This window comes from Podarcis filfolensis, assembly GCF_964270895.1.
Source record: "Podarcis filfolensis genome assembly, chromosome: 1".
NCBI lineage: Eukaryota > Metazoa > Chordata > Lepidosauria > Squamata > Lacertidae > Podarcis > Podarcis filfolensis.
In genome coordinates, this window is record NC_139604.1 from 24,563,355 (window position 1) to 24,580,513 (window position 17,159).

The 17,159-nt window shown below is 41.3% G+C and overlaps 1 protein-coding gene across 1 annotated transcript in view; it reads left to right on the plus strand.

Annotated features, from left to right (window-relative positions):
* ITGA4 (integrin subunit alpha 4) overlaps positions 1-17,159 on the plus strand; it is a 55,409-nt gene that overhangs the window by 24,334 nt on the left and 13,916 nt on the right. Inside the window, exons 11-17 of the mRNA XM_083627809.1 lie at positions 761-855; positions 1,704-1,794; positions 2,852-2,897; positions 3,308-3,462; positions 5,304-5,461; positions 7,624-7,773; positions 15,950-16,026. Coding sequence (XP_083483935.1) covers positions 761-855; positions 1,704-1,794; positions 2,852-2,897; positions 3,308-3,462; positions 5,304-5,461; positions 7,624-7,773; positions 15,950-16,026 — 772 coding nt within the window. The remainder of the gene's footprint in view (positions 1-760; positions 856-1,703; positions 1,795-2,851; positions 2,898-3,307; positions 3,463-5,303; positions 5,462-7,623; positions 7,774-15,949; positions 16,027-17,159) is intronic.

A 17,159-nucleotide genomic window follows, 5' to 3' on the forward strand; every position in this document is an offset into this window, starting at 1 on the left:
AGGGATTTTAGTCAACCAGCAGCCAAACAAAGCCTCAAGTGGTGGTTCCCATAGCGTAGCAACCCTGCAAAGGGGATGCAGCAAGGAAAACCACCGTCACCTCTCCACTGGGAAGTGCTGAGCAAAGGCAAGTCCCCAGGCAACGCGGCCGATTTGATCTGCACAAGGCATGCAAGCTCCACCCTCCAGTCATTCTTAGACTCCTTATTGGGTGAGCAACACAGCCAAGCAACACAGTTGGAGCCTCTCTCCTCCCTGGCCGGCAGGGAGGGAGGGAGAGGAGCTGCTTCCTTTGAAACCCGGGAAATTTAAGGGAAATCATCAATAAGGGACAGCAGCAGGACACGGCGCTGGGATAAGGGACTGTCCCGGCAAATAAGGGACGTTTGACAGCTATGGTCCTTACATGAAACTACAGGGAGAAGATGGCAATACAAAGCAAGACAAACAGAAACCGAAGCATGCTATGTGCTTCCTCCAACACCCTGGAGCTTCTTTCCCTTTGTCCAATGTTGCTTTCCCTCACTCCCACCCTGTCAAGCAACTATCCTTGCACTAATTTATGCCACTGTTCTGTGAACAGCTAATAGTGATGAGATATTGCCATCTTTCCACTTGGTGCGAGCAAATCTTTACTTTCCTATCAAAAAACCCAAACAAACCATGCATTGGAGTAAACGTTATTAAAATGAGTGTGTAGCTAATATGCTAATGCATCTTCATAACGTTGCATTGACATATATCACATCTATTTTAACAGATGTAGCCATTGGGGCTCCACAGGAAAACGATTTGGAGGGCGCAATTTACATATATAATGGCAGGAAAGATGGGATATCACCAACCTTCTCACAGGTAGGTCTGTTTTAGCCACTGCTTTGACTGTTTTAGCAGAGATGCTGTTGTCATAGCGAATGGGGCATTAAACAGAACACAGAAGTGACACCGTCTCGGCCTAGAAGGCTTGCAATTTTTGAGGCAATGCTTTTGCCAGCAACCCAAGAGGCCACTGGTATACGAAATGAGAAACAGATGGGGTGGGAATGGGAAGTCACTAGAAGACGGAAGAGATGGGGAGAAAGGAAATAACTCACTATAGCTGCCACCATTCATTTGTTAGAAAGTATTTGTTAGAAAGTTAGAGTCTGCTGTTGCTTCAATCTTCCTCCACAACTCAGTAGATTGTGTAGCAAAAAGACAGAAAGCAAATTGTATGAGTCTGGACTGGCAGTATCTGGGACAGTGATAGAACTCTGAGTGAGTGGTTCCCATGTCTGAGAAATTGGTTAATTGCCTAAACGGAATGTGCTTACACTCCTTCTGAAGGACCAGGTGTGCACTCTGGGGATGCTTTTGGATCCATCTTTGTCACCGGAGGCCCCAGGAGGCCCCTGCTTACGAATGCTTGGGGTTATGAACTCCACAAACCTGGAAGTAGGTGTTCTGGGTTGCAAACTTTGCCCCGGGATATGAACGCCTTCTGCTTCTGGGGCTGCGGGAGGCTTATGTAGCGAATGCGCACCTTGGGTTAAGAACGGACTTCCAGAACAAATTATGTTCGTAACCCAAGGTACCACTGTACTTTCCGTTGTTGGTTAACTGCAGTCACTAATGGTACTTAATGGGGGGGGGGGGATTCCTCCAAAACTATTTTTAGATATACTAAAAATATCAGGCTTTTTCTTTAAAAAAATTTTTTTTAGAGGATACAAGGACATCAGATCAGCAACAGTTTACAAATGTTTGGTCAGTCTATATCTGGGAGAATTGATGTAGACAACAATGGGTATTCAGGTGAGTGGAGCATTTTGCTTTGCTTTTGTTTCTTTAAAGCAATAGGAACAAGCTTTGCTGTATTTCGTACCCACCCTTTTAAAAAGCATCCTGGAAAGCAGGATGCAAACTAATAAAGCAAAACAGGAAAACGGGGGGCGGGGGGGGGACACACCAAAACACTCAACAACCCACAAAACATTAAAGTCCATAAAAGATTAGTAAAACAAAACAACAACAGAACCAGTGTGGGTTACAAACTAATCAGAATGTCTGAAAGTGAATTAATTTCAGTTCCCAACTATCCCACTATCCCTAAAATTGTGGGAATATTCTGTGATGTTTCATGCTGCATTGGTAGTGATGGTGCCTATGAATGATTTCCTCTCCCATTGCCCACTGTTGATAGTGTTGAATTTATTTAAAGATGGTAGCAACTTGTCAGATGAGAAGGCCATTAAATGTGCAGTCCTATACATTTCCGCTCAGAAGTGAACTTTATTTAATGGGATTTAGTCTCAGGGAAATGAATACAGGATTGCAACCCAGTAGCGTTACCTTGAGTTCTTCTCGCTCAGGAACATGCCCTGTTCAACTTGGCAGAACTTACTTCTGAGTAGCCATGCTCAGGCTAGGCTGCTTATCATAACAGATTTTTTTTTAAAAAAAAAAAAATGTTTTCAGAAAGGGAAAATACAGAAGAACAAGGAGGTTAGTCTTTCAGTTTTTAAATGTAATTCATTTTTTCTTTATCTATTAAAATTCTTTCCCACCCTGACTCCAAAAATGCTTGAGATTGAGCAACCGCTTAACTATATGGTGTTATTCAATGACTGTGGAATTATTTTAATGCCAGGAATAAAAGCAACGCAGCTCCATCTCGATGACTCTGTTTAGGAAGTTCCGATAATATATGTTGGCTTAATGTATCCTCGTATCCCCTCTCATTAATAATGTGCAAAGAGTGATTTAATGCAGTCCAGAGGTGAATAAGCAATAAGGGGATTGTGCATGAGAGAAAGTTTTCTGGTGACTAATGATCATCTTCAATCTGTGGGGCGCTTTTTCCCGTCTACAGATGTGGCAGTTGGTGCTTTCCTGTCAGACTCTGCTGTGCTGCTGAGGTGAGTCCAACACACACACACCACATAACATAATTGGAGACAAGTGGACATAATGGTGAAATATGAGATGCAATTAAATAAATTTGCCATGTGCTGCTGACCTCATAAAGCTCTCAATTAAGCTCTGAACTTGGTCATTAAGCTCTGGAATATGACTCCAGAATGGGAGTTCTGTAGGACACTGGAATCACACAACGTGTCAACATCTCTAAGAAATGATCTGAGCGGCGAACATCTCTGAATCTTGTGCCAAACAATATTTTACAGTCACAGGCTTGGCTCCTAAGTCAATTAAAGTTAGGTTTTGTTTTCTCAAAACTTGGGGTGTGGAAATGATAAAGCAGCATGCACGAAATGATAAACATGACAAAATTACAAAATTGTGACTATGAATTCTTCTTGCTTTTCAGGACAAGGGCAGTCGTCATTGTTGAAGCATCCTTAAAACATCCTCCCACAGTAAATCGAACTAAACTGGACTGTGTGTTAAATGGACAGCCAGCTGTGTGTGTGCACCTGACACTTTGTTTTAGCTATAATGGCCGAACAGTTCCAGGTTACATAGGTAAACTATTAGCTAAATTCTGCATCATTATTTCTCAGCATACTTTATTGATGGTGTATGTGCCTCAATTGCTCTGCTCTTTTTTCTTCTTCTTTTAAAGGGCTTACTGCTGATGGTTAAATGGAATTTAATTACCTACTAATCCATCAAATTGAAGCCAATTGGTTTCCATTATTATTTTTGGCACTGAATGACGTGTTCCAGATAGGAAAAAGCATCACACAATAGCTGTACTGCGTAGCTCAATAGTAGACAGGATCAAGAATGGCTGATAAAAAATATTGGAATATGCAGAGGTGGCAAAAATTGACAGCACTGATAAAAGATACAAATTTGGAATCTTTTAAAGAAGTCTAGAAACCATTTCTAGTCTGTATTAAAAGTTATTTTTCATATGCAAAGACCACAGTGGGGTTTAAAGTGTAAGAAAACAACAGCATATATTAAGAAACATGTCGGAGAGGATGAAATGAGATAATTTTACCCTGCCTGTGGAATGCCGTCCCATCAGATGTCAGTGAAATAGACAACTATTTGACTTTTAGAAGACATCTGAAGGCAGCCCTGCTTAGGGAAGTTTTTAATGTTTGATGTTTTATCGTGTTTTTAATATTCTGTTGGGAGCCGCCCAGAGTAGCTGGGGAAACCCAGTCAGATAGGTGGCACAGAAATATTATTATTATTATTATTATTAATAATAATAATACAATTGTATGTAATTTGGGTTATAAACAGTGATGAGTTGGAAGTCACTAGTTTTGCTGAATTGAAATATAATTGTTGAGTAACAAATGTAATTTTCTACATTGAAAATAGAATAGAAATATTTTTATATTATACACACACACACACACACACACACACACATATATAATATAATATACATATATGTGTGTGTGTATAAACAGGATCAAATTTACCCTAATTAGTCTCTTATCCTGAGTAGCTGTTTAATTTTCAAAGTAAATGCTTGTATTATTTGGTGCTTTAGCAATTAGTATACCATGGAGCAAAACAGATGCTTCTCAGAGGTTTTGCTACATGGTATTAAGAGACACTGGATTTCTGGATTAACACTTTAGACTATGGGTAGCCAAACTGGTCCCTTTCAGGTGTTGCTGGACTCCAACTTTCATCCCCCTCCCCTGACAATTGGCCATGTTGTCTGCAGGTGATGTAAACTGGAGTTCCACAAATATCTAGAAGTCACCATATTGACCTGCGCCTCCTGTAGACTTTATCAGAATAAAACAGAATGGCTTTATTCTGATAATCAGCCAGTCCCTGTTGCTGAGAGCACAGGGTATAATGCGTAGCTAAGGTTGCCAAGGCTCAGATTGGGTTCAAGCCCAATGAGAGAGGACCCAGCATTATGATGCTTACTGTAGAGGCAGAAGATGGCATCTAGTAGGTTGAGAGAAGACCATAGCTATTCCTGATTATCACAGAGTGGAGTGACTAGCAGAAGCTCTCCAGGCAACAGCTAAGTGGCTAGACCAACAATATGGAGAAAAATTCACTAGAATAAGATGGTGGGAGCAGTATATGTGATACAAAAAGAAGAAGAAGAAAGAATTGGGGGTTTCCCCATCAATTCATTCATCAGAACGCACAATTGTTGTTGTTTTTAAGTGTGCAAATGATACTGCTGACGTACTGAAGGTATGAAAGAAAATTCTGCAATACTTTTTAGAACAATTTGAAAATGATACTTTTGAAAGCCTGCCTGGCATTCTAAAGCATTCACCATCAATTTAATAAATATGAAAAGCCTCTGAAGTTGCTTTCCAAACCCTTCCTCTTAATGTTGTCCTTTCACCCCCTCTTTCACTTTTTTACAGTATTGCTTTATAATCTAAGCCTGGATGTTAGCAGGAGGCCAGATACCGCAGCAAGGTTTTATTTTTCCTATAATGGTACATCTGAAACGACTTCTGGAAGCCTCAGCATTTACAACAGCAACAACGTTACTTGCACAACTCACCAAGCATTCATGAGGGTAACATGTGTGTTTCTTTCTCTCTCCTAAATAGAATTGTTGAAGTGAATTAATTGCACCAGTATGTGAACAACGATGGGAGAAGGATTGCCAAAAACTGGCTTGTTCTATTTCTTTGTCGAGCAAGACATGAGCAGAATAGCTCCTCTCTGAAATGGATAGCCTTATCCTTCATGAATTTGCCCAATTCCTTTTTAAAGCCATCCAAGCTGGTGGCTATCAAAAGATGTAAGGGTGGCCATCAACTTGGAAATCTTCAAGAGGGGATTCTAAACTTTTGAACAAATGCTTGTGCCATCCCTACTTCTGACGCAATGCCCTTCTGTTTTGAAATATTAATACTGAAAGTGTCTCCCCCTTCTGTGACCTTTGAACTTAAGTCAAGTCATTCAAATTCAATAAATCCTCAGCGTCTGTCGAGCATAATCCTTGCATATTCAGTATCTGAGAAAATAATAATTAATAGCTAATTGGCATAATGGAAAGTAATGAAGAGCAGATGTAGGGAAACCCTTGTGGAAAATTATATGAATTGGATAACATACGAATTGGTGGAAGCTTTCTTGTAGATAAGAATTAAGAGCAGGAGACATGTGGGAGGCAATCAGTCCCTGCCTATCTCACCCATCCGGGGAATAATTTAATCATCTTCGCTATTGTAATGTTCAGTGTTTCAAGCAAAGTAGCTTGCTTGGGAACTGAACTTTGATCGAGAGCCTTACTACACAGTGTGGTCTGGCATTAAAATTTGTATATCTTACAAAGACATACAAGAGAAACAGAGTAGACTCAATCCCAATTTACTTATTCCAGTGCAGTGCTGGGATTTTAAGCAGAGGTCTTTTTCCTGGAAGACCCTGCCTGTGATACCTTGAGCTTGCAGCACCATCCCCAGAAGAAAGTTCCATGGAACTTGCACCCTAATAAGCAAATTTGTTTGCAGCCTTAAGCAGAAAAGAGAAAAGGTTACATCAACTATGTGTGAGTGTAGTCCTACTCATCCTTTTCGTGACTGCCAATATGTGGCCCCACTTTGGAGGATTAGCCAAAGTGGAATGTGGTCGCCAGGCCTTTAAAGGATCCACACCTCTGGTCCAGCTTTGTAGCTGTTTCCTGGCCACTTCTATGAATGAATGAATGAATGGTATGTTCATTGTAGTCACAGACCAATGAAACTTCTCTAAATGCATCATTAGAATATTATGAAGAAATGCAACATTGGAAGCACCTTTGAATTTGCTTTGGCCGCACCTTGTTTACTATAATTTAAGCCAGGCATAGGCAAACTCTGCCCTCCAGATGTTTTGGGACTACAACTCCCATCATCCCTAGCTAACAGGACCAGTGATCAGGGATAATGGGAATTTTAGTCTCAAAACATCTGGAGGGCCAAGTCTGCCTATGCCTGATTTAAGAAATATACAGTGGTACCGCAGGTTACAGACGCTTCAGGTTACGTGTTTTCGGGTTGCGCACCGCGCCGAACCTGGAAGTACCGGAATGGGTTACTTCCGGGTTTCGGTGCTCACGCATGTGCAGATGTGGCGCTGCGGGTTGCGAACGTGCCTCCCGCATGGATCATGTTTGCAACCCGAGGTTCCACTGTAACAAGCTTTAGATGGTAGCTCAAAATAAAATACAAGGTAACTTTTCTTTTTCAAGAAACGAATGAAAAACAAGTGAAGTTCCAACATGTAAGATTTTAAAGAGAGAGAAAGAGGAAGCAGCTTTTATTCGGCAGGTGGGATGATCTTGTGGCATTTATCCAGCAGTGGGCAGCATGGTGGTGATGCAAAGCCACCCTCTTCACACTGGTGTCACTCCAGATTCCCTGGATGGCACTGGGGCAGAGCAGGGGTGACAATGCAGTCAGGTCTGCATGGACCCACTAGCGTAGCCAGTCCACGCAGCCCTGTTATTCCCTCCCTGCAGACATGACCTCACTGCTGCCCTGCTCTGTCCAGGTATGCTGAGCAATGGCAAATCCACCCCACCGTACTGGCTGCTACTGGATCATTGCATGTTGCATCGTGTGGCCTTTCACATACTTAGAAATTCTGCTATTTACGTTCATGTAGCGATCTAAGGTAGGTGGGGTTTTCTTTACATGCACACGTGTGTGTTTTTATGTTGTTAACTCATTAGGTTTCCAATTTCCGTAGAAAAATGTGAGGGATATCTTGACTCCTATACATGTTGAAGCCACCTACCACCTCGGAGAGAACGTTCTAAAGAATCAAAGTTCAGATGAACTCCCACCACTCCAGCCAGTTCTTCAACAACGAACTGAGGATGATGTCATACGCAGCAAGGTATGTTTGTGTTTGCAAAAGTAGCATATTTGCACCTGAAACAGGGGTTGTTGTTTTTTTTGCATACTTATTGCTATTTGTTTTTCCTCCAACATTTATATGCCTCTCTGTAATGTAAAGTTTTCTGGACAACTTAAAATAAGTAAAAACAGTTGAGTTGCGACTTCCAGAGGCGGTGCCAACGGCAATGGCGGTCTCCTTCTGAGTAGGAGGAGAAGCCCTGTAGAAAGTGGGTCTGTTCCGCTACGGCGAAGCGGGGACCCGATCTGAAATCGCAGGCAGAAAGAGCCTGCGAGCGTGGGACCCAGCAGGCACCTTTTGCGCCCCCCGTTTTTGCGAGGGAGCCCCGAAAGGGGTTCCGGTGTGCAGCGGGAGCGGCGCGGTGCTACGGGTCGATTGCTGCGTCTACAGAGCGAAGCCGCGTAGCTGTTGCCGGAGAGCGCTGACCTTTTTCCTGTGAAATTCGGCTCTAAAAGAGAACACCCGTGAGTAGGGGGACTTAAGAAATTTGGATTTGAGAACAAAAAGGACTGAATTTGGGCTCCGAAGCGGAAAGGTGTAAACAGGAAGTCCGCCTTTCCGCTTTGTAAAAGATCAAAGCAAAGACCTTTTTGTGCTATTACTTTAATGTGGATCGTTCAACTTTAACTCTAAGCACCAAAAGAGAGAACTCCCCTGTAGGGGAAGTTAAGAAAGTGACTGTATTTCTTCTGGGGATCTTCTGGGAATTTAAAAAGACTTTTTATTTGAACTCTCATGGGAACGGTCTGTCAGATTAACGAGGTTTGCTACATTTGAGCTCGCATTGACTGTGGATACAGTAAATATTTGATCTAACTCTGCAAGAAGATACATTTCTGAGTTTTACTGATCTGAATACTTAGTTTCAATTAAAGAGGGGACACGGAAAGCTACAAAAAGACTTGTTTGTCTGGCTGTTGAGAATTTTATGGTAGCCACTGTGTCCCCCTAGAGGACTATTGAAGTTAATACTTGACTGGAGGAATTTTCCACTGCTAACTTTGGGGACTTTCCACTACAAGGCTTGCCTGTGGGAATTGACCTTGACTGAAGATAAAGGGGAATGACTGACCAAAGAGCAACAAGATCCAAGGTCAAAGTCCAACAATCTACTTCAATCTCCCAGCAACGTAGGGCATCTGTGCCTGGCCTCCCTGTGACTCAGTAGGAAGACCCAGGGCAAATTGAGCCAAAAGGAATGGCCTCAGAAGGGGAATTTACATCTGTGTTGAATAAAATTTACGAAAAATTGGAAGGCCTAAGTAAACAGGTCTCAGATCAGTCAGCTGAAATTAAAGGGAACACAGCCAGTATTAACTCAGATACCAAAGCTATAGAAAAACTGTTGGAGGAATCTGCGACTACTAGGAAAATAGCCGAGGAGGCAAAAGAAAAAGCTGTGGCTGTGGAGGAAGAAATCAAACCAATACGTAAACAGATTGGGGACCACCAGGCCTTATTGTCTATGGTTGAATTGAGAGAGAGGCAGACAAACCTGAGGATCAGGGCGGTGCCAGAACTTGAGAGAGATAATTTGAATGACTATCTTTCACAGGAATTTCAGAAATTTTGGAACTTGGAGCTGGATAAAGATTTTAAGATAGTGAGCGCCTTCAGACTTGGAAGAGGAGGGAGGAAAAACAGGGTGAGAGACTGTTTGGTGACCCTCCGATCGAAAGAGGAACGAGACAAAATATTGAGTGCTCACTTCCAGAAGACCCTAGAGATTAATGAGACCAGAGCGGAGATCTTTAAAGATATTCCGAAACACCTTTTGGATTTGAGAACTAACTACGGAGACTTGGTGGCCTTGTTGAGAAAGAATACTATTGTTTTCAGATGGGAGTTCCCCCAGGGACTGTCCTTTACATTTAAGGGGAAAAAGTTCAGAATCAGATCAGTGGAAGATAAGGAAAAATTTCTGAGAGATTTTGAAGAAGATCTACAAAAGGAAGCGACAGATCTGCCAAAAGCCTTGAGACCAGGAGCTGGCACAGCACCACCACCTTTGGAATTTGACAAATCAAAAAAGAAGATACCACCGCAAGAACTTGACGAGCTCTTGGGAGCGGCTGGAGGAAATTAAAATAATCACACCATGTCTCTGCAATTATTAAGTTGGAACATTCACGGTTTTAACTCGCCGGAGAAGAGGAGGAAAGTATTTCATATATTGAAAAAGGACCAATTGGATCTAATTTGCTTGCAGGAAACTCATGTGGTAAGGCTCCACAGGAAAGTTCTTATTAATAAAAGATTGGGTCAAGAATTTATTTCATCGGACAAAGTCAAAAAGAGAGGAGTTGTTATATACGCTAAAGAGAGCCTATCACCGAAATTTGTTTTTAAAGATGAACAAGGAAGGTTTATTGCAATTGAGATTCAACTACAAGATGAAAAATATTTGATTTTAGGAGTATATGCACCAAATGAGGGGAAATCTGAATTTTTTAAGAAATTGCACGAGACATTGTTGGACTATATGGACTATAACATCATTTTGATGGGAGATATGAATGGAGTGGTATCTACTAACATGGATAAGTCACAAAGACAGGTGGTAACTAAAGATGGAAGACTACCCAAAACTTTCTTTGAATTGACTGACAATATGGATTTGATTGACACTTGGAGAACTAAGAACCCCCTTGGAAGAGAGGGAACATTCTTCTCTGAAGCCAATATGACATGGACAAGAATTGATCAAATATGGATAACTAGAGGACTGGCACCTAAGATTCGAAAAGTGGAAATCTGCCCCAAAACTTGCTCCGACCACAATGCAATAAAGATGGAGATGAAACTAATGCCAATCGGCTCCTTCAGATGGAGGATGAATGACGCCCTGTTTAGAAATCAGGGGGTGATTAAGAAGGCCCAAAAAACATTGAGAGACTATTTTGAGATAAATTTAAACACTACGGTGGAAAAAAGAACAGTCTGGGACGCAGGCAAAGCGGTCATGCGAGGGTTTTTGATTCAACAGAATGCAATAAAGAAGAGAACTCAAAATGAGAAAAAAGGCAAAATTTTGGAAAAAATAAAAGAAGGAGAGAAAAGATTAAGAGCGAAACCAAAATCCCAAGAGATTCTGAGAGAAATTAAGTTATATCAAGTACAATATATGAGAATGATAAATCAGGAAGTGGAATGGAAAATTAAACAGATGAGACAAAAGTCTTTTGAATCGGCTAACAAATGTGGGAAACTGCTTGCATGGCAGATGAAGAAAAGACAGAAACTAAATACCATAACAAATTTGGAAGTAAATGGAAAGATTATACAGAACCCATTGGAAATTAGAAACTGCTTCCAGAGATTTTTCAAACAACTTTATACACAAGGGCCACAGAAAGAGGTCGAATTAGACCAATTTCTGAGGAAAAACGGATTACAAAAAATCTCTCAAGAAAAGAGGATAATGTTGAGTGACAAAATTACAGAACAGGAAGTGGAGGGTGCCATTCGGAACATGCAGTTGGGCAAATCTCCAGGACCAGACGGCTTAACCTCCAAATACTATAGAGTTTTGAAAGATTGGTTAATTCGACCACTAATGGAGGTATGCAATGAGATACTAGAGGGGAAAAAGGCGCCGGAGTCGTGGCAGGAAGCTTATATTACACTTATACCAAAAACTGAGTCTGAAAAGACGCAACTTAAGAACTACCGCCCCATATCCCTTCTTAATGTGGATTACAAAATATTTGCGGACATTTTGGCAAATAGACTAAAGAAAGTACTATTGGAAGAGATTCATAAGGACCAAGCGGGCTTTCTCCCGGGTAGACACTTGTCGGACAATACAAGGAACATAATCAACATCTTAGAGAAGTTGCAAGTGAATATAAATACCAAAGCAGTTTTAATCTTTATAGATGCGGAGAAAGCCTTTGACAACATTTCTTGGAGTTTTATGAAGAAAAATCTTCAGGGGATGGGGGTGGGTCAAGGGTTTGAAAATGGTATAAGTGCAATTTACTCAGAACAAAAGGCTAAATTAATTGTGAATAATATGGTGACAGAGGGATTTAAGATAGAGAAAGGTACACGACAAGGCTGCCCAATTTCCCCATTGTTATTCATCACAGTCCTGGAGGTATTATTGAATATGATTAGAAGGGACCGTTTGATAAAAGGCATTCAGGTCGGAGCTAAGCAATACAAATTGAAAGCTTTTGCAGATGACTTAGTTTTAACATTACAGGAGCCAGAATCTAGTTCGAAAAGAGTTTTGGAAGTGATCCAAGAATTTGGGCAGATGGCTGGTTTTAAGCTGAATAAATCTAAAACAAAAGTTCTTGAGAAAAATTTAACACCGATTGAGAAAGACAGGTTTCAGAAGGAGACAGGCCTAACAATAGTAAAGAAGGTTAAATATTTGGGGGTTAATATGACTGCTAAGAATCTAAACTTGTTTAAAGATAACTATGAGAAATGTTGGCTAGAAGTGAAGAAAGATCTAGAGATATGGTCAAACTTGAAGCTTTCCTTGTTGGGAAGAATTGCGGCTATAAAGATGAATGTATTGCCAAGGATGTTATTTTTGTTTCAATCTTTGCAAATTGTGGACAAGATGGACTGTTTCAAGAAGTGGCAGAAGGATATTTCTAGATTTATCTGGCAGGGCAAGAAGCCTAGAATAAAATTTAAAATATTAACCGATGTAAGAGAAAGAGGTGGTTTCGCCCTGCCAGACCTGAAACTTTATTATGAATCGGCCGCATTTTGCTGGCTGAAAGAATGGCTGCTTCTTGAAAACACAGACATTTTAGATTTAGAAGGTTTTAATAATGTCTTTGGGTGGCATGCATATCTGTGGTATGACAAGGTCAAAGCTCATAAAGCATTTAAAAATCATATTGTCAGGAAAGCATTGTTTAACGTCTGGTTAAGATATAAAGACTTACTGGAGAACAAAACCCCAAGGTGGTTGTCACCAATGGAGGCAAAGGCACTTAAAAAGTCCAATATGGAGGCCAAATGGCCGAAATATTGGGAAATACTGGAACAAGAAGGAGATAAATTGAAATTGCAGAGTTTTGAGAAATTAAAAGATAAGGTGCGAGATTGGCTGCACTATTTTCAAATAAGAGAAGCCTATAACATGGATAAAAAAATAGGTTTCCAGGTGGAAAAATCAAAATTGGAAACTGAGTTGTTAGAACCCAAAACTAAAATACTTTCAAGAATGTATAACTTGCTGCTAAAATGGAATACGCAGGATGAAACAGTTAAATCTGCTATGATTAAATGGGCACAAGATGTTGGTCATAACATCATGTTTGCTGACTGGGAACGGTTGTGGACCACAGGTATGAAATTTACGGCATGTAATGCCCTAAGAGAGAATATTATGAAAATGATATACAGGTGGTACATGACACCAGTCAAGCTTGCAAAAATCTACCATTTGCCTGACAATAAATGTTGGAAGTGTAAAGAAAGTGAAGGAACATTCTTTCACCTTTGGTGGACATGCCCAAAGATTAAGGCTTTCTGGGAGATGATATATAACGAAATGAAAAAAATCTTTAGATATACATTCCTTAAGAAGCCAGAGGCCTTTCTCTTGGGCGTGGTGGGCCAATTGGTGCCAAAGAAAGATAGAAATTTCTTTATGTACGCAACAACAGCAGCAAGAATTCTCATCGCAAAGTATTGGAAGACACAAGAGCTACCCACCCTGGAAGAATGGCAGATGAAGCTGATAGACTATATGGAATTGGCGGAAATGACTGACAGAATCCGAGACCTGGGAGAAGAGTTGGTGGAAGAAGACTGGAAGAAATTCAAAGACTATCTTCAGAAATATTATAAAATTAATGAGTGTTAAAAATGTGCTTGGATGGGTAATAAGTGGTAATTAGTGATAAAAGTTATTAAGATTATGCAAAAAAGGTATTGATAATGGGTTGAAAAATAGGGATATAGTATATGTTATGGTACAAAGTTTAAACATTTGATAAAGGGTAAGAATTTGCTGAATTAAATATTTGAATGGGAATACAAAAAGGGGAAGGTGCGAGGAGGTCAAGAACATAAGCATATGAAATTGAGGTTATTGGAAAAATGGAATGGTTTTATTTTTTCTTTGTTTAAATGTAATTTTTCTTAATTAGTTGTGTTTTTCTTTTTGTATTTTTTTTTCTTTTGTGTGTTTCTTTTTTCTGTAATTTATGGTTTTTTATTCTGTGAATTTCTATTTTTCTTTTTTGTAAAACCTTAATAAAAATCTTATTAAAAAAAAAAACAGTTGAGTTGCAAAATAAGTTTTCAATTGCATTTGTGTGTATGTTGTTTTCCCCCTATGTTTATGTTTTGTATTTATGTATTTTTGGGGCCACTGTAACAGTCCTTGAGAATTGGAGATGTGGAGTATGAATTTATTAAATAAATGAATGGTCCAGATTTAAGCAGCTTGCACTGTGTGTTTATCTAATAAATGCTACTTTTAGGACTGCCATCTTCGTTTGTTTTTTAAAAAAACCTTTTTATCGAAATATTTTGCAAAGGTACATTCAGTGTCTCTGTTTTTAAATCGTAGCATCCTTCATACAAAGCAATTACAGTCCGTTTGAGACACATTTTTAGCCTGGAGAGAATGGCTTCAGAAATATTACTTGTGAAGCCAGTCCTATGGATACAGACCCATGAGAGTAAACCAGGGGTCAGCAAACTATGGCCCCCAGGGGGCTGGTTCACTGTCCCTCAGACACTGTTGGGGGCTGGATGGGAAGGACAAGCTGGTGCCTTACCTGCAGCTGCCACCCCATGTGGGTGTTTCTGCCCTTTCGTCCTCCTGCTCCCCGGAGGTGAAGGCCACCGCCTGGGCCACTTCGCCGCCAGCCTCATCGTCCTCCACCATCCCGTCAGCCGCCAATGGGAGTGCGGCAGCTGTGGCCCCGCTGAGCCCTAGCCCAGGCCGGCTGTCCTCCTCCAGGAACGCAGCTGCTGCCCCACTTACGGGGATGCAGAGTGGCGGCAGCCACAGCAGCACCAGGGCGGCAGGGGGAGGAAGAGGCCAAGCGGCAGCAGCTCTGCCAATCAAACGCTGCGCCTGGTTTACCTCAATGCAGCGCGGGGACGTCTCTGCCAATCAAACGCCACGCCTGGTTTACCTCAGCACAGCGCGGCATTTGATTGGCAGAGACGTCCCCACCCCACCCTGAGGTAAACCAGGCATGGCATTTGATTGGCAGAGACGTCCCCGCACTGAGGTAAACCAGGCATGGCGTTTGATTGGCAGAGCCGCCGCTGCTCAGCCTCTTCCTCCCATCGCCTTCGCTGGGAGTCTCGGCTTCACGGTGGGTTCTTAAATGGCCAGGCCGGATTTAGAAGCCTGCTGGGCCTGATCCGGCCCAGGGACCGTAGTTTGCTGACCCCTGGAATAAACTATTCCCCTTGCTCTGTACGAAACTTTGAATAGCAGTTAATTCATAAGTGTGCGTGCGTGTGTGTGCATGTGTGTGTGCACAGCCTTCTGCTGCTGGCATAGTTTTCCGGATCCGGGCAAATATGTACATTCCCTGATCTAGTTTTAAGTGCTCCAATGCAGTGTTTAAGAGCCTAATAAACCCCTTCAAATTAATAAATGTTTCCCTCAGCAAATACTGTTGTGATGAAAGGTCAAATGGATTTGTTTCCACACCTCATGAAGCATCTTAGTTAGCATCAAGCCAGTCTGAAAAAAAAATCAAATAAAAAAATGCCTGCACTACATCAGTCCACTGACAGTGTATTATTCAGTGGGAATCACAAGTGGGGAGATTGCATTCGGGTCCTGCTTATAGTGACCATGGTGAAAACAGAAGATGGGGTTAGCTGGGCCTTTTGCACTCTCTTTTTATGGTCAGTAATACCATGAGTATGTTGTGTGGCTGATGTTGTGTTAGGAGCCTCCCAGAGGTATCTGTTGAGGGGTTGCCTAGAAAGAGCTGTTTCCTTTTGGGTCTCACGCTTTGTTGTTGTTGACGACAGTGGAAGGTTCTAGACTTGTGTGTAAAGAATGAGAGAGAGGAGTGAGGACCTGCCAGTAAAATACTGTTTTAAATCAACAGTCTGAGTTTCAGAGTGAAAAGGGATTTACTTCTGAATATGTATGGATATGGTATTGTATTTGACCCTAAATAATTGCTGTTTTCCTCTTTTATAGTTCATGTTTGCAAGATTTTGCTCTCAAGAAAATTGCTCTGCTAACTTGCAAGTTTCTGGAAAACTTGCATTCCCGAGGTAAGTAACTAGTGGTTTCTATGCGGTAAAAAAAAAGGCTGGATATGCTTTATTTATTTAATTATTACACTTATGTCGCACCTTACTTCCAAGGAGCTCAAAGTGGTATATATACTTCTCTTTGCATTGCACAATATGCCACATCATGAAGAACCCTTTTCAGCAATTTGTGTTGCAGTGTTCTGTACATTTGTACGGATGAGAACTTTTATGGACATTGATATATCTCCATAAAAATGGGCTCCTGCACTGCTTAGTGTGATATATATACACACACACTATGATTACTAGTGAAAAGTCTAGTTTAGCTTTCTCACATTCCCAGATGTGCACCTGGTGATTTTATTATATGTGCAAATATCATACTCCACACTGGCCATCTCCTTTTGTCCAGGCTCGCCTTTCCAGCTTTGGTGGCACACTGGCAATGAAGCAAAACACAGCATCACACACAATAGGAAAGGGAAGAACACCCCATTATTTAACTTGGAAGCAGACTGTAACCCCAAGATCCAGCCACTGGAATGTTAACAGTTGTGTGTTTCTCCTTAATTTGAAACTTAGCTTCTTACGCAGAGCTTCTACCTTTTGCTGCCTGCCTAAGTACCAGCTTGTCTCCCCAAGGTGTTCATTGACTAATGTGTTGGTCTCGAGCCAATATATTTGATAAATGTCCATTTCAAGGCAGCTCTTCTGCAAGTCTTAATTAAACTTTAATGTCAAATTGAAGTTTACTTTTTAAATCCTCTTAGGGATCTTTTTTTTGCTTGTTAACGTGATTAGAGAACACCAGGAGGAATGCAAGCTAGACGTGCTCACTCACGTGCAGGAGTCCTGTCTATATATTAACCTTGACTTGGAGTTTATAAGATGAGAGCTTGTGTGCAGCATAAGGTGGCCATAAAAACAGCAATTAAGCACAGACACAGGGGGACGCGGGTGGCGCTGTGGGTAAAACCTCAGTGCCTAGGACTTGCCAATCGTATAGTCGGCGGTTCGAATCCCCGCGGCGGGGTGAGCTCCCATCTTTCGGTCCCAGCTCCTGCCTACCTAGCAGTTCGAAAGCACCCCCAAGTGCAAGTAGATAAATAGGTACCGCTTTCTAGCGGGAAGGTAAATAGCGTTTCCGTGTG